This window comes from Grampus griseus (assembly GCF_964374135.1).
Source record: "Grampus griseus genome assembly, chromosome: 3".
NCBI lineage: Eukaryota > Metazoa > Chordata > Mammalia > Artiodactyla > Delphinidae > Grampus > Grampus griseus.
Genome location: NC_139019.1, coordinates 88,404,592 through 88,427,149, shown reverse-complemented (window position 1 = coordinate 88,427,149; position 22,558 = coordinate 88,404,592). Strand labels below are relative to the sequence as shown.

General features: G+C 36.9%; 1 protein-coding gene across 3 annotated transcripts in view; it reads right to left on the bottom strand.

Moving 5' to 3' along the window:
* The window catches only part of FER (FER tyrosine kinase), a 466,095-nt gene that overhangs the window by 151,293 nt on the left and 292,244 nt on the right, over positions 1-22,558 (bottom strand). For all 3 annotated transcript variants that reach the window (XM_082651708.1, XM_082651707.1, XM_082651709.1), the window contains 2 exons: positions 8,315-8,371; positions 666-781 (listed from right to left, as the gene is read on the bottom strand). In XM_082651708.1, the coding sequence (XP_082507834.1) occupies positions 666-781; positions 8,315-8,371 (173 nt within the window). The remainder of the gene's footprint in view (positions 1-665; positions 782-8,314; positions 8,372-22,558) is intronic.

The window sequence follows — 22,558 nt, the reverse complement described above, 5'->3', positions numbered from 1 at the left end:
CCATTTGTTTTGTGTTTTGTTGTATATATTAGATTTTACCACTAACAGAAGAGTTTAAACTATTTGCAACATAGGGCTGGCAGGTTGGAACATTAAATTCTAGCTAAAACAGAAGAAAGAGAAGAAAATCATCCTAAAAGATCAGTTAGAAAAGAAACAATGCAATGAGCTGAAGAAGAAATTTGAGATTCTCAGAAAATAAAGCTAACAGCTGGGAATAAAGAATCAAGCAATAATATCTAAGGAGGGTAGGAAAGATGTAATTATATACCTAAATATATGTCTAAATTATGGATTTTATATATAGAATACAGTAATATTCTTAGTATAAGGACAATCACAACACTGCATATATGCATATGTGTATATGCACGTGTGATAAAAGCATAAAATACTGCAATATTTTTCAAGGACTCAAAGAATACTCACTGTTCTCAAAAGCATCTGGTTCTTTTGACTGTGATTTCCTAACTGACCTGCAGTCTAACTCAAACACACAGAAACTTTTTGTTTTCACATTGTATAATAAGTGCCTACTTTTGAGGGCCCTGAAAGTGCTTACTTCTAATTCATCAAATCATATTTAAGATATCTTCAAATTTACGTTTTAATGAATCACTTACTTATATTATAAATACATATTTACATTACTTTAGAGAACTTACTTGGCTTCTTGTAAAAATTTTATTTTCAGTTCCTGAGGAAGATCTTCTTTACACGTTTTAACAGCAACAGCAGTTTTATCCTTTAATATGCCCTTAAATACTTCACCAAAATTTCCCTGAAAATACAAATATATTTATTGTTTAGAGTGTAAGACAGCCACGTAAACCTTTGCAAAATACAAGGAAAGCATGTAATGATGAGTTTTGAGTTCATCAAAGTACTCTGTTAGCTTTATTCAGAGTTTTAAGTGGAAATAAAGACTGGGAATGTTGCTCTTACCAATTAACTTTAAATACACTATCCAACATAGCAACCATTTGAGGGACTGAGGCTTGTGGAGAACTGAAAAGGAAACTGGAAAAAACTGAAAAAGAATAAAAGGAAAAACTAATGCTGTCAGAAGTACCTAAGTTTCACTCCATCTAGTTCCCTTCACCCCCTTAGCTCTAAGTTTTATCAGGTTGGCGTTTAAAAATAAAGCCAAGTTTGTGACCACCTAGAGGCGGGGGATAGGGAGGGTGGGAGGGAGACGCAAGAGGGAGGGGATATGGGGATATATGTATATGTATAGCTGACTCACTTTGTTATACAGCAGAAACTAACACACCATTGTAAAGCAATTATACTCCAATAAAGATGTTAAAATAAACAAACAAATAAACAAACAAACAAATAAAGCAAGCCAAGATTCTGTGAGGTGACTGGTGGTACTGATCCACACAGCCAGATGTCACTTGGATGAGAGTGTGAGAGAATAAGACACTAGATGAGAGGCAACAGAACCAAGGCAGATGAAGGACTGTCAACAGCCACTGCTGCAGGCTGTCAGTCCCTGAAAGATACTAAGGAAAACGAGGTGCTTGCCCAAATGCCAGTGTCACCCATCTCTGCTACTGCTCATTTCTATCAAATGTCTGAACTCCTAACCTTACTCTATGGCTAGAACATACTTTGATTTAAAATGCCTTATTTCTAGTTTGAAGTCACTTTTATTATAGTTATGAAACAAAAGAATACAGAGAAGATCTATAAAGCTAACACAACAGCTATTTTGGAGTATTCTCTTCAAGTCTTTCTATGTATGCATATGTATTTTTTACATAGCTATAATTATAATGTGCAAGCACTGTATTATAATCAGCTTTAATGCTGTCATTGTTGAGTAACAAGTAACTAAACTAGAGGTCTGATAATAAATGAGTTTGGGTTCTAAGTTCAATGTAACTCTTAACATGATCCAAGGTGTATAAATTTTACATGTTACTAATCATTTAAATTTACTAATAGGTATTTTAATAAATTTATTTATTAAAGAATTACTATTTGCTTAATTTAATTAACACTTATTTTACTTAATATTTTAAGTATACTTAAATAATGAATAGTATTATTAAATCTAATATTCAACTCTTAAATATTCATTCAAAACGATGATTGATCACCCTTACATGAAAAGTAAACATACAATAACTTCAACACAATGCACATTCATCACAAACTAGAAAAAGAAAAATTTGAGCTTTATATCCTTCCCTGTTATTCAAGGCTTTTTTCCTTCCCACAATTATCACATCATTTAGAGCTGAGAGAAGGTATTAGTACACACAATTACTGCTGGGCCTCTGTTTATCTGAATGATTCTGAAGCCCTTAAAATTTACCTTGTCTGAAACTTAACATTTTATTCACTAGAAGACATTTCCTGACTAAATTACCTTTTCATTTCCTAGGGCCATTACTCTCTACAAGCATTCAGATTCTTCCTATGGAACACTTTTGTCTTCCTCCTAGCACCTCAGACAGCCTACTCTGATTCAAGATCTCATTTTTCTCACCTGAACTGATCTCAACCTTAGTCCCTCACCCTCTTCGGCCCCTTAATCTCTCCAACACAGAACTTTGATTATACCACTGCCTTATTTAATATCTATCCTTCCATTACCATTCCTTTCTCAGCCTCTGTCTAGCCATCTTAGCCTCTGACTGCTACATGTGTCCTAAATTCAAATACTTAGTGATCCCAAAAGGTGTGCCATGCCTTCTGTACATTTTCCCCTCACCTCCAATCAGAGAACATGCTAACTAATCTTTAAATTCATTTCTATGCCACCTCCTTCATGAAGACTTTCTTGATCTTCCAAAAATTATACATCTTGTTCCTGAACACTTATCATCCCACTGCCCCTTTGTACCTTTCTAATGCTTTCTGTCCTATGTAACTGTTCTTGGCACATACAAGGCATTTGAAAATTGTAAACCTTCATTTAACAATCATTACTCAGAAGACTTCAATTCTGTTAACAGTGGTCAAGGGAGGAATCTCCAAACACTGCACAAATGACTCTGCTTCATGGACCACCTCTTCTCCATCCAAAGAGGTCAGGAAAAAGCCTACGACATCCATTGCTCCCTACCATGTAACAGGCACGGCTTCATCTCTGCTACTGGCTTTAAGTCCATGAGGCTAAATTTCATTATGACTCTTGTGTATGTTTCTGTTGGTCCTCACAGAAGATCCTGGTGGTCCTCATTTCTCCCTCTCTAATTCTCATTAGGTTCTGCAGACTCCTCGTCAACCTGTTATCTCCAACTATTTCCCTTCTGTCCCCAACCTCCAGTTGCCTTCTGGAACTTGTGGTCCATCATCAAAATTTTATCTCTATCTATTCTTTGGTCCTTCTCTTCACCTTCTTGTTCTAACAGAAACCTGGCTCTCACTTGAGAACACTCAAATGGTGGGTGAGCTTCCTGTGCCTTCTAAAACTGTGATGACCCCACCCGCACCCCCAACACACACACTATGCTTCTCCCACCGTCTGAGAGATGGAATACAGGATTCATCGAGCTCCTTGTCACTGCTTTCAAAACATTTTCCCTTCTGTTTTCCTAAAAATCCCTAGCTTTGAAACTTTATTATTTGATTATATACCCACTACCCCTTACTGTTGCTAGCAGCTATTGCATTTGAAAATATTTTCCCTCATTTGTTGACAATTTGAGCTCCTGGATCACTGTACCTGGTGTTACTCTTGTCTTAAAACTTGGAAATTTCAATAGACACTTAAAGATCCTTCCAACACTTCAAAACTCTGTTATGTGACCATCTCTCTTCCAGTGATCCATGTTCCAACCTATTTTCTATGATCATACCTTAAACTTTGCCATCACCAATAATGCAACTCCTCTGTAACACCTACATCATTCATCCCATCTTCTGGCTGGCTTCTATTTTTCTAGCTTACTTCCTCTAGTATTCGGACTCAAAATCCTTTGACCCTATAGGAACCTCCAAATCTTTAGACCCTATTACTTTTTATTGTCCATAACCCCCTAACAGCCTTGTTTTCTTCTTTATTCAGCTTAAATTCCATGCTCAATAATTATAACAACTGTTTACTATATACTCTCAACTTCTCTGTTCCTTTTCATCTGTAGAACTCCCTTATCAATCCACAACCCAGATTAAATGCAACACGGCCTACTCTGTTCCTATGCAGCTAAATGTGGCTGGAGAAAATCCACAATGATGTTGACTAGTTTCACTTTAAATTCATGAACACAAACCTCTAGGGGGGCCTTAATACTGCTCAATAATTATATTACAATTCCCTAGACCATTCACACTCTCATTCTTCTAATTAACTATTCCCCCCTCTTTGACTCTCCTCTTAAAGCTCCCATACCTTCCCCACACCCTCATTCTTAGTTAACAATCTTGCTTAATTTATTGAGAAAACTGAAGCAATATAAAGAGAACTTCCAGACTCTCAGTCCCACATTTGCCCTCCTACTAATATTCCTTGCTGTTATAAAAAATGAACTACTGTGCTGCTATTAAATTCAATGCTCCACTGTAAATTAAATTCCATCCCCTCTTACCTACTTGATGATATTATTTCAGGAATTCTCATCTCCTTCCAAAATCTTGAATTTTTCACTGCATATTGCTAACTGCAAACCAGCATGCTGCCTCTCTCAAATTAACCAACACACAAATCATTTCTTCTGAAACTACCATCACATGTAGTTTGCTACAAGAAGTAGCAAAACTTCAAAGAGTTACATCCTTGCTATCTCTAATTCCTCTCCTCCTATTCTCCCTTAAATATATTTCAGTTTGGCTTTCACGTAAAGCATTCTAAAGAAAGCGCTCAGCCAAGTCACTAGGGATCTCTTCACTGTTAAAGTCAATGGTTCTCAGTCATCATCCATTTGACCTCTCAGCAGCACTTGCCACCACTGATCACTGTCTCCTCCTTCATATACTTTCTTCTCTTGGCTTCTAAGGCATCCTATCTCCTGGTTTCCTGCCTTCCAGGAGATTGCTCTTTCTCAACCTCAATCATCTTGCTTCTCATCTCTCCAGCCTCTTGATTTTGATGTGACCAGGGTTCAATCTCTCTCTTCTCTTCTCTATCTAGACTCACTCCATTGCTGAACTCATCTAAATAAACCAGCAAATAAGTGACAACTACCAAATTTGTACTTTTGATCCACACCTCTTTTCCAAACTCCAGACTTAATACCCAACCATTTTCCCAACATCTCCAGTTAGAAGTCTAACAGACAAACCTTAATATGTACATCCCAAACTCCTAATCTTGTTCCCCCCAAACCTGCTACACCTATGCCAACTGCCCTCTTTGTCCCATGCCCCGCATAGAGCATCAGGATATTTAGGTGGTTCAACCTTAAAAACAAATCCAAACTCACCACTTCTCACCACTTCCACTGCCATCCCCTCTGATCCAGCAACCATCAACTTTAGTTAGGTAAGTACAATAGCTTCCTAACCTTCCAACTCAGCCTATTCTCAACACAGTAGCCAGAGTGGACTCTGTAGAAAGTAAGATCATGCCACTCCTCTACTCAAAATCATCCTCTAGCTTCCCTTTCCACACATATTTAAAGCCAAAGTATTGATAATTACGGTGATCTACATGGCTCTACACGATCTATACTCTCATCACCTCACTGACTTGCTGCTCTATCCTATTCTTCCTTGCTTACTGGGTTACAGGCAAACTGTCTCTCCTGCTCATCAAATGTAATTTGCGTTGGTACTCCCTCTGCCTAAAAGCACATGGCTAAATCGCTCCTCCCTAGGTTTTCATTGGAAAGAAACAATCTTAATAAGGCTTACCTGGATTCCCCCATTAAAAATTGCAAGTCCAATTAATAGCACTCCTAAATTCCTTATATTTTCACAGGATTTTAGCACCCTTTAACATTATGAAGTTTACTTATTTATTAAGTTTATTGTTTTTCGGTCTTTCCCTGCTAGATAGAATATGAGCTTCATTAAGGGCAAGGATATTTGTCTACTTGGTTCACGGATGTATCCCAGGAACCTAGAAGAGTACCTGGCACAGAGAAGGCATTCAGTAAATATTTGAGGAATGAATATTTTTCTTTTTCTTTTTTTTTTTTTTTTTTGCGGTACGCGGGCGTCTCACTGTTGTGGCCTCTCCCGTTGCGGAGCACAGGTTCTGGACGCGCAGGCTCAGCGGCCATGGCTCACGGGCCTAGCCGCTCCGTGGCATGCGGAATCCTCCCGGACTGGGGCACGAACCCGTGTCCCCTGCATCGGCAGGCGGACTCTCAACCACTGCGCCACCAGGGAAGCCCAGGAATGAATATTTTTGAATACCAATTATATATCAAGTACAGTCTATAGAAATACAGTGCTCAAAAAAAGAGCTCCCATCTCAACCTTATACTACTACTAAATTCCAAAGTACATAAGAACCATGGCTAATTATTTTTCTCATGCATTTTCATGCAGTATATTATAAATATTCAGAATAGGTAACGAAAATATTAAATGACATTTTCAACTCAAATATATTTGCTGAAATTAAGCTATATAGTGTCTCTAAAGTTGAAGTGTTTTATTAAAAATGATAAAATTTATTAAAGCTGATATCATGCTACTGCCTTGTCATTGAAAACAATTATTCTTTGAAATAACCTTACCGAGGACCCAACGGCTAAAATTCCTCCTAATATGTGAAATACCATGTATCACATATTAAACAAAGATAATTGAACCATTTCTCTTTAACTGAAAGTATTTTTTCCTTAGAACTGAAAAATCTGCTCTTCTCAACACACTATTTTCAGTAACTGGTTTAATTTTAGAGCTTCCCTGATGGCGCAGTGGTTGAGAGTCCACCTGCCGATGCAGGGGACACGGGTTCGTGCCCCGGTCCGGGAAGATGGCACATGCCGCAGAACGGCTGGGCCCGTGAGCCATGGCCGCTGAGCCTGCGCGTCCGGAGCCTGTGCTCCACAACGGGAGAGGCCACGACAGTGAGAGGCCCGCGTACCGCAAAATAAATAAATAAATTTATAGCTTATTATTTAATTGTATTTTCATGGAAATTAATTTACTTTCTTTGTAATAATTTTTAGCCCAATCACTGCTACTGAGTTACCTAAAGTAATGAAAAAGAAGAAATATTTCCTTAAGAATTATGGCCATATCACAGAGGAAATAAACACACCAGCTTCTGTTGTAGCTTGAAATTCTTTAGAATTTACTTACTAAATAAGTATTAGCAGTCAATAGAAACTGTTTTCCAATAGCAATTTAATGCTTCTATTTGGAAAAGATATTTTAAAATAATAAGAATCCTGCAAAGTAGATTGTTTCAACAGGGATTTACTTTCTCAACACATATCAGGACTAAAACATAGGGGAAATTTGTCAATTCATCAAGTTTACATTTAAATCAAAAAAGTAATGAATAATCATTTATTTCTTTACTTGAAACGCTGAGCCTTAAATTCTAGTACTGATCACTCAGAAATGTATGAGTGATAGTTTTCCCTAGCTATCTGGATTTTATACTATTTTTTATATTGCATTATGAACCTCAACTCAATTCAAACATCACTAATTAAGTCATCGACAAAGAAGTTAATATTTATCTATTGGAACTCAGTTATAAACAAATAACAAATTTTCAAATAGTCCATTTGATTATTAAACGTCTGCCATCATTATTAGTTATAATATACTTTCATAAGGCCAATGAGTTAGAAGAAACTCCCAACCACGTTGGAAGAAAGAGACTTTCATCATATATAGCTGCCTCCTCTGACCACTAACAGAGCTAGCTACAAAATGGATATATTGAAACATGTGCCTTGTCCATATCATTTTCAGATTGAAATAACATGTCCCATGTTGTCACATACCGTGATTCTATATACAATTCTGAAATCCCAAAGAGCAGTACTGCATTTTCTCTGAACTATCATGTATAACCAGAAACAAACAGAATAAGACTATTAAGTATTTAAACTTTTATTACATCACAGTTTCTTTTCAAATCTCAGCTCACTAGTTTTGGCTTTACTACACTGTAATAAAATTTTTGTGGCTTTTAGTTCTTTCAGGGGAAAATATACAAAATAATATTCTTAAAAGTCAAGATAATTCTTAAACTTTTCAAAGATTTTCACACTTCTATTTCACTGAACATCACAGTATTTGTAACAGATATGGCACTGTGTTCTTCTAGGTTCATGGGGGAATGTGCCTTGCTGTGTGCTGGAATATAAGAAAGGCTTTGAAGAAAATGAATCTGTAGAGTTCACAATCACTATCAAGATTTGGTTTTTCAGCTCAGTGGATTACATACCTTGCCCAGTAATTCTCCCAATGTGACATCTTCATGATTGAGAACCCATTTCTTATCCTGTGGCAAAGAAAAAGAACAGTTTTTTAGCCCAAGCAAGAATGCAGTTCCTGGGCTTCCCTGGTGGTGCAGTGGTTGAGAGTCCGCCTGCTGATGCAGGGGACACGGGTTCGTGCCCCGGTCTGGGAAGATCCCACATGCAGCAGAGTGGCTAGGCCCGTGAGCCATGGCCGCTGAGCCTGCGCGTCCGGAGCCCGTGCTCCACAACGGGAGAGGCCACAATAGTGAGAGGCCCGCGTACCGAAAAAAAAGAATGCAGTTCCTGTAAGATGCATTTGAGGCAGTGGCAAATAGACCTAAGAGATATTGCATTCAGACCATTCAATAATCAGCACACTAAGAAGCTGTAACCTCAAGAGGTTATAAAACAGATTTAAGAAATGTTACCACACAATAGAACTTTAAGCTCTACATTATAGCAAACTTCTATCAGAATTCTCAGCCTTCAAAATGATAGTATGCCTGTAACTAGAACACAGCATGCACTCTCCTCCCACCATAAAGCTTAGGCTATGCTATTATTTGTCATTTCAAAAATGTTGTGTCATAAGTACATGAGGGAATCTCATTTTGCAATGTAAAATTTCCAATCTTCACTTGATCATAGAGAATTATTTTATACCCAAACTACATTACTAAGAGCTAATTTTTCCACAACTGGTCATGAATTATAGCTGTCTATTGCACTGCATATAGTCCCACATCTTTCCCAAGTAATTTCCTGTAGTATAATAAAACAACAAACATCAATTACAGTATCACAAGGTACACAAGATCAGTGATGCAAACATGCCATTATAAAAGAACATCCCATTATGTGATCTCAAGAGCTAATCAGTACTTAGGGAATATTTTATCATCTAAAAAGTCACAGGGCTTCCCTGGTGGCACAGTGGTTGAGAGTCCGCCTGCCAATGCAGGGGACACGGGTTCGTGACCCGGTCCGGGAAGATCCCACATGCCGCGGAACGGCTGGGCCCGTGAGCCATGGCTGCTGAGCCTGCGCGTCTGGAGCCTGTGCTCCACAACCGGAGAGGCCACAACAGTGAGACGCACGTGTACTGCAAAAAAAAAATAAAAATAAAAAAAAATAAAAAGTCTCAGCTATGAGAGCACACAGTACTGTAATGTTAGAAAGACATATTAGATTTAAAAAAAAAAAAAGGAAAAATGAATGAAGTGGGGTGGGGGGAGAAAGGAGAGAAGGAAAATTAGGGGATGGAGCAAAGAGAGAAAGAAGAAAAGAAAATCCTGGAATGATATATTTTATTCTTGATTTTTAAAAAATTTAATGTTAAAGTATAGTATTTCCCCATTACACAGACTGAAATATAATTATGAGCTATAGAATGAATTGTAACAAGTAATCAAACACCTTGAAGTAAGAATCCACCCTAACTATGGCTTAAAAATGTCCTGGACAGCCAGCTGAAGTACTTTACCTTCTGAAACACCATGTGACAAACACTCAACCACCACACTCTGATTGTTCAACAAGGGGAACAGTAATGATTTTTAAAAACAGTTTACATGTATAATCTTTAGGGGTTCAGAATAGCCTCCCCAAGATGTGCTACTTTAGCATGTGGATTATTTTGAGCTAAAGGCAAATAAGACCCTGTGGCCTCAAGGCAAAGCTTTACTTCTCCCTTAAAGAATTTAAATTGGGGGCCTTACCCATGATAAGAGGTATTACCAGAAATAAGTTTTTATGACCTATCTGTATGACAGGGCAAATATCCAATTACTAAACATCTGCTCTTCCTATTTGTGAATTACCCTCCTTCTCTCTGAAGTCTCATGCCCCTATCCCATCCCTTAGCTCAGGATGGCATATATACCTCATTTTACATTTCTAATTCAACTTCTCATGCGTGTGGGGTTCCTGTATGTACAAAATTAGATCCGATATTCTCTTGTTAATATGTCTCATGTCAATTTAATTATTAGACCAGCCAGAAGAACCTAGAAGGGTAGAGGAAGTTTTCTTTCTCCATGACAAGTCTTTCAACCTAAATAAAAAGCCAGAACTATAAAGGTCCTGAAAAAGAAATTAGCAGAATATCTTCTTTACCAAGTATGTAAAGAAAGATTTCTTAGACAGGACACAAAAAGCACATAAAAGAAACTGGAATTCATCAAAATTAAAAACACTTGTTCCTCCAAAGGCTCTTTTGAAAAAATGAAAGTCCAACTACAATCTGGGAGAACATTCTTGCAATACGTATATTTGACAAATAATTTGTATGTAAAACATATAGAGAATGCATACCTCAAAAACAAGGTAACAAACAACCCAATTTTAGGAAATTGGGTAGAATACTTAACAAAAGATGATGGACAAATAGACAATAAGTACATTAAGAGATGTTTAACATCACTAGTCAGTGACACACAAATACAAACCAAAATAAGATGCCACTTCATACCATTAGAATGAACTGCCAAAAACAGAAATATAGATAATTGGAACAGGATAGAAAGACCACAGATAAACCCACGCACATATGGTCACCTTATCTTTGATAAAGGAGGCAAGAATATATAGTGGAGAAAAGACAGCCTCTTCAATAAGTGGTGCTGGGAAAACTGGACAGCTACATGTAAAAGTATGAAATTAGAACACTCCCTAACACCATACACAAAAATAAACTCAAAATGGAGTAAAGACCTAAATGTAAGGCCAGACACTATCAAACGCTTAGAGGAAAACATAGGCAGAACACTCTATGACATAAATCACAGCAAGATCCTTTTTGACCCACCTCCTAGAGAAATGGAAATAAAAACAAAAATAAACAAATGGGACCTAATGAAACTTCAAAGCTTTTGCACAGCAAAGGAAACCATAAACAAGACCAAAAGACAACCCTCAGAATGGGAGAAAATATTTGCAAATGAAGCAACTGACAAAGGATTAATCTCCAAAATTTACAAGCAGCTCAATAACAAAAAAACAAACAACCCAATCCAAAAATTGGCAGAAGACCTAAATAGACAGTTCTCCAAAGAAGATATACAGATTGCCAACAAACACATGAAAGAATGCTCAACATCATTGATCATTAGAGAAATGCAAATCAAAACTACAATGAGGTATCACCTCAAACCAGTCAGAATGGCCATCATCAAAAAAATCTACAAACAATAAATGCTGGAGAGGGTGTGGAGAAAAGGGAACACTCTTGCAATGTTGGTGAGAATGTAAATTGATACAGCCACTATGGAGAACAGTATGGAGGTTCCTTAAAAAACTAAAAATAGAACTACAATACAACCCAGCAATCCCACTACTGGGCATATACCCTGAGAAAACCATAATTCAAAAAAAGTCATGTACCAAAATGTTCATTGAAGCTCTATTTACAATAGCCAGGACATGGAAGCAACCTAAGTGTCCATCAACAGATGAATGGATAAAGAAGATGTGGCACATATATACAATGGAATATTACTCAGCCATAAAAAGAAACAAAATTGAGTTATTTTTAGTGAGGTGGATGGACCTACAGTCCGTCATACAGAGTGAAGTAAGTCAGAAAGAGAAAAACAAATACTGTATGCTAACACATATATATGGAATCTAAGAAAAAAAGAAAAAAAAGGTCATGAAGAACCTAGGGGCCAGACGGGAATAAACACACAGACCTACTAGAGCATGGACTTGAGGATATGGGGAGGGGGAAGGGTAAGCTGCGATGAAATGAGAGAGTGGCATGGACATATATACACTACCAAACGTAAAATAGATAGCTAGTGGGAAGTAGCCGCATAGCACAGGAATATCAGCTAGGTGGTTTTTGACCACCTAGAGGGGTGGGAGGGAGATGCAAGAGGGAAGAGATATGGGAACATATGTATATGTATAACTGATTCATTTTGTTATAAAGCAGAAACTAACACACCATTGTAAAGCAATTATACTCCAATAAAGATGTTAAAAAAAAAAAAGAATTAAGTGCCTTCTATTTACAATATCCAAGACATGGAACCAAACTAAATGCCCATGGACAGATGAATGGATAAAGATGTGGTATATATATACAATGGAATATTACTCAGCCATAAAAGGAATGAAATAATGCCTTTTGCAGCAACATGGATAAACCTAGAGATTATCATACTAAGTGAAGTAAGTCAGACAGGGCATGAGAAATATCATATGATATCACTTATATATGGAATCTAAAAAAAACGATACAAACGAACTTTACAAAAACAGAAAGAGACTCACAGACAGAGAACAAACTAATGGTTACCAAAGGGGAAAGGGGGTGGGGAAGGATAAATTAGGAGTTTGGAATTAGCAAACACAAATTACTATATATAAAATAGATGGGGCTTCCCTGGTGGCTCGGTGGTTAAGAATCCACTTGCTAATGCAGGGGACATGGGTTCGAGCCCTGTTCCGGGAAGATCCCACATGCTGTGGAGCAACTAAGCCCATGTGCCACAACCACTGAGCCTGTGCTCCAGAGCCCATGTGCCACAACTCCCAAAGCCTGGGCACCTAGAGCCTGTGCTCTGCAACGAGAAGCCTGTGCACCGCAAGGAATAGTAGCCCCCGATAGCCGCAACTAGAGAAAGCCTGCACACAGCAACAAAGACCCAATGCAGCCAAAAATAAATAAATAAATAAAATAATAAAATAGATAAACAAAAAGTTCCTAGTGTGTAGTACAGGGAACTATATTCAGTATCTTGTAAAAAAAAAAACAAACAAACTATAATGGAAAAGAATCTGTAAAAGTTTATATATATATATACACGCACACACATATATATGCTGAATAACTTTGCTGCATACAAGAAACTAACACTGTAAATCAACTATATTTCAATTAAAAAAAAAAGTGCCTTGAAGAGCCTGTGTCTGGGATGTCTCTCAGATCCTTTATGCTTGTTTACAGTTGGTGACAGGATGAGATATTGAAAGGACCCCTAACTCTTGCAATTTAAATAATGACCATGGTGTTACCTGGGGGAAAGATGAGGGGTGCTATTGTCAGGGTAGAGGTGTAAGGGGAGAAATGGGGTATTAAAAGCGATGTGGAATGCTTACTACTGCCAGAATGGCTAGGGGTCACTCCTGATTTGAAGTCACAAAAATAACCTTTCCACTGATTAGTCCGGGAGAAGACAAGGCTGGGAAGAGGACTAACTGCATAACCAAAAACCCTAAAATTGAAGAGGAGTCAGTTAAGAATAAGGTTGCTCTTAATCTGTTTTAGCTAAAATGGAGATCACAGAGAAGGAGCCTGGAGCCTCAGAATTTAGACTTGTGACTCCATCTGTAAGAGGGAGGGACAAAATACCCAAAGGGGATTCAGTGGCAATTTGATAACTGCAATTTTGTAGAAATGTGGATAGAGGGGCAAACTCCAAACTGTCAACTTGGAAAAAGGCAGTAGCACTTAACACATGCTCTGAAGAGGGGAACTACCCAACTCCTCCCTTAGACAATAAACGAAATACTCCTACTGAGGCTGCTGAGTGATTGAGATAGACAAGCAACTTTAGTTACATGATGATACTAAAGCTTCACCAAACACTATGCCTCTGGCTCAGGCAATGATGGATATGGTAACAAAAGGAGGTCCAACTCTTACATAAATTTATGTCAAGGGAACAAAAAGCAAACAAGGAGAGACTACATCAGAAGATAATTCAAAGGTAAGGTTAGGGAATAGGGACATTAAGTAACATGGAGTTTGGAGAATGGAGAGTTGCCAAAGGAGCCTGGATCCTTGTCTTCCCCACCATCTTTATTGACCTCTCTTCTTCTCCCCGTTACTCCAAAGCAAAGTCACACTCAGAAGGGTTGCCAGAAAGAGCTGCAGCTCACTCCTTAACAACTGTCCCAGACCTGGTATCTCCTACAGAGATTATACCACATATTCTTGGCTTTATCTTTACTCTTTTTTCTACAGAGGAGCAAGGAGATTTGTACAACCTTCTTGAATCTGGAGAAGGAACAGAAAGAATCGAGGCAGACTGCCTCCAAGAAACAGGAATGGTAGCATCTTCCCTGGTTTCAGATTAACTGAACGAAAATAAAAGTTGTACTAAAGTGTAAGTCAACAGAAGTAAAACAGACATAAAAATATGCATTAAAACCATAATGAATAGAGTTGACAGTTTTACTGTTTCATCTGCTTGCTAGTGATTTGTGACCATACAGGAATATCCCCAAACCTATGTTCAAAACTAATGATTAAATTTGTCTGATGTTGAAGCTACAAAAAACTTGATTTAGACTCTTCAAATGTTCTTGACATTAGGACTCTACTCCTTAATTCATGAATATTAACATATCATTACTATGGTGAAAGAAACATATACTTCCCCCATTTATTAGTTATCTCTGAAAATGAAAAAAATAACATTTTGAAACATCAAATTATTTGGGCTAAACTGGACAACTCATTTTTAAAGGGGGGAATGGAAGACAACTCTAAGACCTGAATACATTTTTTAAAACTATGAATTTCTGGGGAATTCCCTGGTGGTCCAGTAGTTAGGACTTGGCGCGTTCACTGCCAAGGGCCCGGGTTCAAGCCCTTGACGGGAACTAAGATCCCACAAGCCGAGCAGTGCGGCAAAAAAAAAAGGAATTTCTTGGTTTTATCAACTGATCAGAATATTTTCTAAAAGTGGTTAAGAGCAGATTTAAAGTCAGCCCACCATAGTACAGGCAAAGGAAAGTAAGTATTATCACTTGTCTGAAATCCAAACTTTTGTAAAGAAAAGCTGGGGACACATTTTTAACATGTTCCCACATACACTTGCTTGCTAAATCTCAGAAGAACCCCCATTAGATTGGCAGGAAATGCATTATCTCCACTTCACATTGAAAACCAAGGCCTTGAGAAGATGAAATCCTGACTGTGATCACACAGGTACGAAGTTTCAGAGTTGAGATAAGAACCTTGAAGTTTTGTCTTTTGGCCCACTATTCCAACACATTCTTCCTTGCCTTTCACTGGTCTCTTCAGTGTGGTAAAGAATATTACATTTAAAATGAAACTCAGTAGTATAATAATTTTTTGAGCCTAAATAATACATATAAGTATATTATGTCAGGTAATTAAAAAGAAGGGTCAAATATAGAACATACTATCTATAACCTGAATAAGTGCCATTAATATTTAAAATCTTAGATATTTACCTACAATATATGATAAATGAGCATTACGTTACCAGAAGGCCAATTCATGCCAAATTGTAGAACTACCCTAGAGGTAAAAATTTTCACATATATAAAGTCTCATTGAGACTTTTAACTGTTATATTTAACAGAATCGATTGCAAAAAGGTTTTTCATTTGAGTTATAGACCAGGAAGGTCAATGAAGCAGCTTTGAGAATTGAATCATCTTGAGCAAAGAACGTATGGGCTTGAGGCAACTCAGCCAGGAGATATGGGAATTCTACCTAAAGTGCACCTTGCATAATTGTTACACACCTCCTGCCGACCATCTCTATGGCAATAACATTGATTCCAGTTTGCTCACCTCCCAGAACTTCAACCTATTTTCTAACTACATTATAAGTTGTCATCCAAGTCCCAATTTAGAACCCTATATTGGGAGTGTAGATCATCATTTATTTCCATGGATAGCTTTAAGTACAATTTTAAAACATGGTTGTCATGGCAACATTTCTCAGTCAAGGTTTTAGGATGTGTCAAGTTTATTTGTATTCTCTTCCTGAAAATCCTTGGCCTCCAGACTTGTGTTAGCAAATGCTGCCGAGTCCAAACTACCCACTGAATATAGGGAGAAATTTGTTTAAACTTCAAAGGTAACGCCAGTTTTACCAACTTTAATAAAGACAAGGAACAACCAGCAATTCTAAAAATAAAGTAACCTAAACAATGAGAAATATTTAATTAGCTGGTATTAATAAAAATTCAAAAGTTTTTGTTTTCTTTTGTTAAAGCAATGAAGGTTTCTTGATTCCCAGGCTTGTGCTTCTACCACTAGTACCTATAAAACCTTACCACAATCTTGGATATCCTTTAAGTCTTTGAATACTTGTCTAGTATGCTAGGAATACTGCTCCTCTCTTGAGGATAGCCCATTCCTGCTATTGAATATACTTCTCCGACTCTACTGGAATAAAAACACCAAAGAAATATAGATTGGCAAGGACGCCAATCTAGATTTCAGAGGTGATCTACTCCAACCTTCTGCCCCAACAGTGATAGGCCATCCATCCATTCATCAGTTTAGTTATCCACTCCTTCAACAAATCTTTATCAAACACTGCTACTCACAGCAGATGAGAATCATGACTTTAAGCAATTAAGAAATCACTAAAACACCCAGTAATGAAGAACACCCTATTTCATTAACGAAGCCAATTTAATTTAGAATTATTCTAATTCTTACAAGGATTTTATTATATTTAACTTTTAATCAGTTGGTTCTAGTACTAGCAACACAAAGGATGCACCTCCTCTGTCTACTACCTAATGGAATTATACGTTTGAAGATGAAAAGCACATCCTCCTGAAGGCAAGGTTTTCCGATGTTAAATGTCTAGCTTTCCTTCCATCATTTTTTCATGTGAAGTGACTTCTAGACATTTCTGAAATATATGTAGTGGTCATTAACTATATCTGAGAGCACATAATAGTTAAATTATAATGAACAAATATTGTGATCTACTTAGTTTTCTGAAATGTATGTACATCTCACATTACCTTTCTGCTTTTATGTTCACAAATAAAGGAAAAAATATTACAATCTTCAAACTTTTCCTTCATTACTAAGATTATTTTACTAATATCTTAGCACTGTATATTCGTTGAATCATCAAGTATGATATAGGGAAAAGTTTTTTTTTTCTATTTCTAAAACGTAACAATTCATTTGAAAATTATTAGTAGGGAAACTGTATTTTCAAGAAGAAAAATGTGGCAGGACATAAACATTCCCAACTGATTTAAAAGAATTTTTACTGAACTTTTCAATACATCCCAGTTTTCTAAGGGAGGTTTTTAAAATTGAAATGTTTGCTTTCTGTATTTTTATGGGCAACTTTGTTGAAAGATGACTTTGTGATGAATCTTGTCAGTGATATGATAAGTAGAAGATGCAGGTACTGTAGAGCTAATATTAATACTTGATATCCTTATTTTTTTTACAACTTAAATAACAGACCTTAAGTAATTAAGACTGTTGTCAAAATTTTAGGTCAAACATAAAATTCACATAACCATACAACCATAATAACCCAGTAAATAAACAACTAGGAGTTTCTCAAAATTTACAAGTATTTCTTCTTAATGATGAAAAATTAAAAAAACATGGGTAATCTTCATGAATGTAGTTTAACATAAAGAGCTTTAAGACTAATAGTAAGCAGGAACTGCATAATTATTACTCTAATGATATGTCAGTCCTTTAGTGGTACATTAAAAAAAATCAGTAAATTACTGCATTACAAGTAGATATGAGAGACTAGAATGTAAGAAATAAAAGTATAGAAGTAATTTTTTCTATAGGTTACTTCTTATCTTTATTAGAGTTATTTGCATTTTTGTAGCATCAAATATTTATATCAAAATTCCTCTCTGACACAGGAGGGCAAAAATGTTGCTAAACTATACAGGTAAACGAGTCTAATACTGGATTTTTTTTTATTGAAGTATAGTTGACCACAGTGTGTTAGTTTCAGCTGTACTGCACAATGCGGATTATATTGCCTTATAGGTTATTACAAGGTACTGGGTATAGTTCCCTGTGCTATACAGTAAATCCTTGATGCTTATCTATTTTATGTATAGTAGTTTGTATCTGTTAATCCCGTGCTCCTAATTTGTCCCTCCCCTGCTCCCTTCCTTTCCCCTTTGGTAACCATAAATCTGTTTTCTATGTCTGTGAGTTAGTTTCTGTTTTGTGTATACATTCATTTGAGTATTATTTTAGATTCCACATGTAAGTAATATCTATAGTATGCCTTTCTCTGAGTTGTTTCACTAAGCATAATATTCTACGACCACCAACACTGCAGCAAATGGCAATATTTCATTCTTTTTATGGCTGAGAAATATTCCATTGTGTGTATATACCACTTCTTCTTAAGCCAGTCATCTGTTGATGGGCACTTGGGTTGTTTCCATGTCTTGGCTATTATAAAACAGTGCTGTTATCAACACTGGGGCACATGTACCTTTTTGAATTAGACTTATTATTTTTTCAGGATATACGACCAGGCGTGGAATTGCTGGATCATATGGTAGCTCTTTTAAGGAAACTCCATGCTGTTTTCCATAGTGGTTGCACCAACAGTGTACAAGGATTCCCTTTTTTCCACATCCTCTCCAACATTTATTATTTGTAGAATTTTTAACAATAGCCATTCTGACTGGTGTGAGGTGCTACCTCACTGTTGTTTTGATTTGCATTTTACTAATAATTAGAGAAGTGGAGCATCTTTTCATGTGCCTGTCAGCCATCTGTATGTCTTCTTTGGAGTAAAAATGTCTGTTTAGGTTTTCTGCCCATTTTTTGATTGGGTTGTTTTTTTGATACTGAGTTGTATGAGCTGTCTGTATATTTTGGATATTAATCCTTTGTGGGTTGCATCATTTTCAAATATTGTCTCCCATTCCATGGGTTGCCTTTTTGATTTGCTGATGGTTCCCTTTGTTGAGCAAAAGCTTTTCAGTTTGATTAGGTCCCATTTGTTTAGTTTTGCTTTAATTTCTTTTGCCTTTAGAGAATGATCTAAGAAAATATTGCTACAATTTATGTCAGACTGTTCAACCTATGTTCTCTTCTAGGAGTTCTATGGTGTCATGTCTTACATTTAGGTCTTTATTTTTGTATGTGATGTGAGGGAATGTTCTAATTTCATTGTTTTACATGTAACTGTCCAGGTTTCCCAGCACTACTTGTTGGGATTTTAATATTTCATGAACTCCCCAGTTTTCATACCCTTGGACAGAAGGCAACTAAATGAAAAAACCCTGCAGTGAAAGGTCCGAACAATATGGGCACTGCACTGGCAGCATGTGCTGTAACACTTTATCATATGTGTATCCTGATCTTCCCAAAGACTTAGAATCCCAAAGGATGCCTCTCCCCTAGACCTTCCTGACCCTCTTGTCCTTACCAAATACTCTTTAACAGAGTACAAATCTGTCTGACATTACCTCTTTCTATCTTTACTCCAAGTCTTCCACATATATATATTTGTTTGCAGAGTCTACTCACTGAATGTAACAAGAAATTTGTTTAACTTTCAAAGGTAATATCAGTTATACCTACTTTAACAAAGACAAAAAGAAATGGGCAATTCTAAGTTAACGGGCAAGCTAAGCAATAACTAGATGACTTAGGTAAGCTAAACAAATATTCAATATAGTTGACAGATTATTAACATTTGGGGGTTTTATCTTAATATTTATTTTGAGTGTTGTTTTTACTGACATCATCCTGAAACTTTTATGTAATATTTTGGAGTATATACCTATGCTTCCACTATCTCTAGTTAGGAGATTTATGACATAATGTGCATCTGGAATTCACCCTCATCACTAAGAGAGGAGGTGCTTCAGCACTTGGAAGAAGCAAATACTCCAATGGGCTCTGGCAGTAATATCCATAGACTCCATATTCTTTAAGCTCAGTACAACTAGCATAAAATGGCTTTCTTTTTTGTTTTTTCAAAAGCCATTGGAATGCACCTGATACCTCTGTATTTCTAAATAGATGATTTAAGTCTTATCAAAGAGACATAATAATTACAATGACAAATATTGCTAAAAAACTATTGATATCTAAAAAAATCTCCCAAGGATAATACTTTTTTAAACACTGAATTGTTTAAATACTCAGGACACTTAAAAATTACCTAAAAAGAAATTTTTTTTTTTCTTTTTGCGGTATGGGGGCCTCTTACTGTTGTGGCCTCTCCTGTTGCGGAGCACAGGCTCCGCACGCGCAGGCTCAAAGGCCATGGCTCACGCGCCTAGCCGCTCCGCGGCATGTGGGATCTCCCCGGACCGGGGCACGAACCTGTGTCCCCTGCATCGGCAGGAGGACTCTCAACCACTGCGCCACCAGGGAAGACCCCCTAAAAAGAAATTTTTGAAATTTGCAAAATTAAATATTCTAATTCCATTTTCTTAGGAATGATGTAATTTTATAACATCTTGAGGCCAAATTTCTCATCTGTGAATGTGATCAATCCTTGTAAATCACACTTTTAGGGAAAATGGTAATTCTGTAAGAAAATATGAATAATTTGTACTCAAAACCAGTTCTAAGAAATGAATTTAACTAACCAGGCTTATTGTCCATGTTTTACACAAATATTTCAAAGTAAAAAGAATTAAATTTAAATAAAGTAACAGAGATTAGAAGTTCCATTAACAGTTAATCCAATTTTAGCACCATATTCTAAAGCAGAATACCATGACAATTCTATTTGCTAACTCAAACCTTGTTTCTTATTTCTTAGAAAATCTTTGGCTTTTAGAAATAAACTAGTAAATATGGACAAAAGTAGAAGCAGATGCTGAAACATAAAGAAGCAGTATTGATTAAAATGCTCCACAAAGTGAATTAAAGGGAAATTTTTTCTCCAACAGTTAAGGTTAAAATTCATAGCTAAGCTATCAGGTAATTTCCTAATTAATTCCTTATGTTAGAGTGAATTTTTACATGTCAGCCCTTCTTACAAAGAAACATATTGCAATAAATATCAGAGAAAGCATATTTAACTCACAGAAATTGATATAAAAGAAACTTGAAAGTTTATTCAATAGATTTGATAGCTTATAACTTTTAACTTCATCCATTCTAGTACCAGAATTGTAAGTAAAATTAACTGACTTGAGATTCATCTTTTTTTTTTTCCTTTCCTTTTCTGAAAGGGATGCAAATAAGAAATGGGGAACAGAAGAGTGAAAACTAGAATACACCTGCTACTACCAAGGCAATAACAATAAAATGTAATTATACTCTCTTGGAAGAGAGCAGTCAAGAGGTCTAGTCTACGGCTTCCCGGGTGGCGCAGTGGTTGAGAGTCCGCCTGCCGATGCAGGGGACACGGGTTCGTGCCCCGGTCCGGGAAGATCCCACATGCCGCGGAGCGGCTGGGCCCATGAGCCATGGCCGCTAAGCCTGTGCGTCCGGAGCCTGTGCTCCGCAACGGGAGAGGCCACAACAGTGAGAGGCCCGCATACCGCAAAAAAAAAAAAAAAAAAAAAAAAAAAAAGAGGTCTAGTCTAGTTCATATAATATACATGAATGGGCTCTATATAGTCAAAGAGACTACTACTAGGAAAGATTTTTCCAGGACTCACTTTGAGGCACAATATAATACACAAGAAGATAACAGAACAGTCTGGTATACACCAAGCTATGCAACTTACTAAAAGAAAGCCAAAACAGTGAAATAGCATGTTGGGGAAACAATGGAAGCTGAGATACAGCACAAATCCTGGCTCCAAATCCATCCTACCATGTATACACTGAATTGTGCTAGAAATTCAAAGATATGTGAATTCAAAGATGAGTTAAACACAGTTCCTATTCTCAAGGGCTTTAATATAAGCATATGGAGAGTAAAGAGTCAGAAGTATGAATAGGCTAGAGCTGGAACACTGAGATGCATGTGGTCAATATAAAGATGCATAAAAAAGGCTTCACAGAAGAGGTAGAAATGTTTCCCAAATTTCTCAGAGTAACTTTTCCTTAATTTCCTACAAGTTACTAAACTAAGAAAACTATAAAGTTCTTGCTTTAGGTGGTCAGAAGTCATACACAGTCTTTGTGAAAAGAAAACAGCTATGCTATTCCCTAGGGTCCTTGAAAGGAAAAAGAAAAGGTTAAGTAGAAGCTGCTTAGGGTGAGAAAAAAGAAAAGGCACAGGAGGTATGTGTTGCAGTGCAGAAGTGAAGGATAGGGGTTGGTCAGGGATCGCAATGTTTGTTTTATCTGTTGTGGATGACTGTCATCATTTCACCAACACTAACTTTCTTCTTCCCAGCCTCTCCTCAAACTAGAGGGTTTGTTTTTCTGTTTCATTCCCACCAAACTTTTTCCCCATACACCAAGCAGCAGTCTCTGCCATAGGCCACAGGAGCCATCACTCCTATGGAACTCAATATTACAACTACACTGGAGGGGAAGAGATGAAACGCTAGGGAGAATATATAGTCCTGGAATTT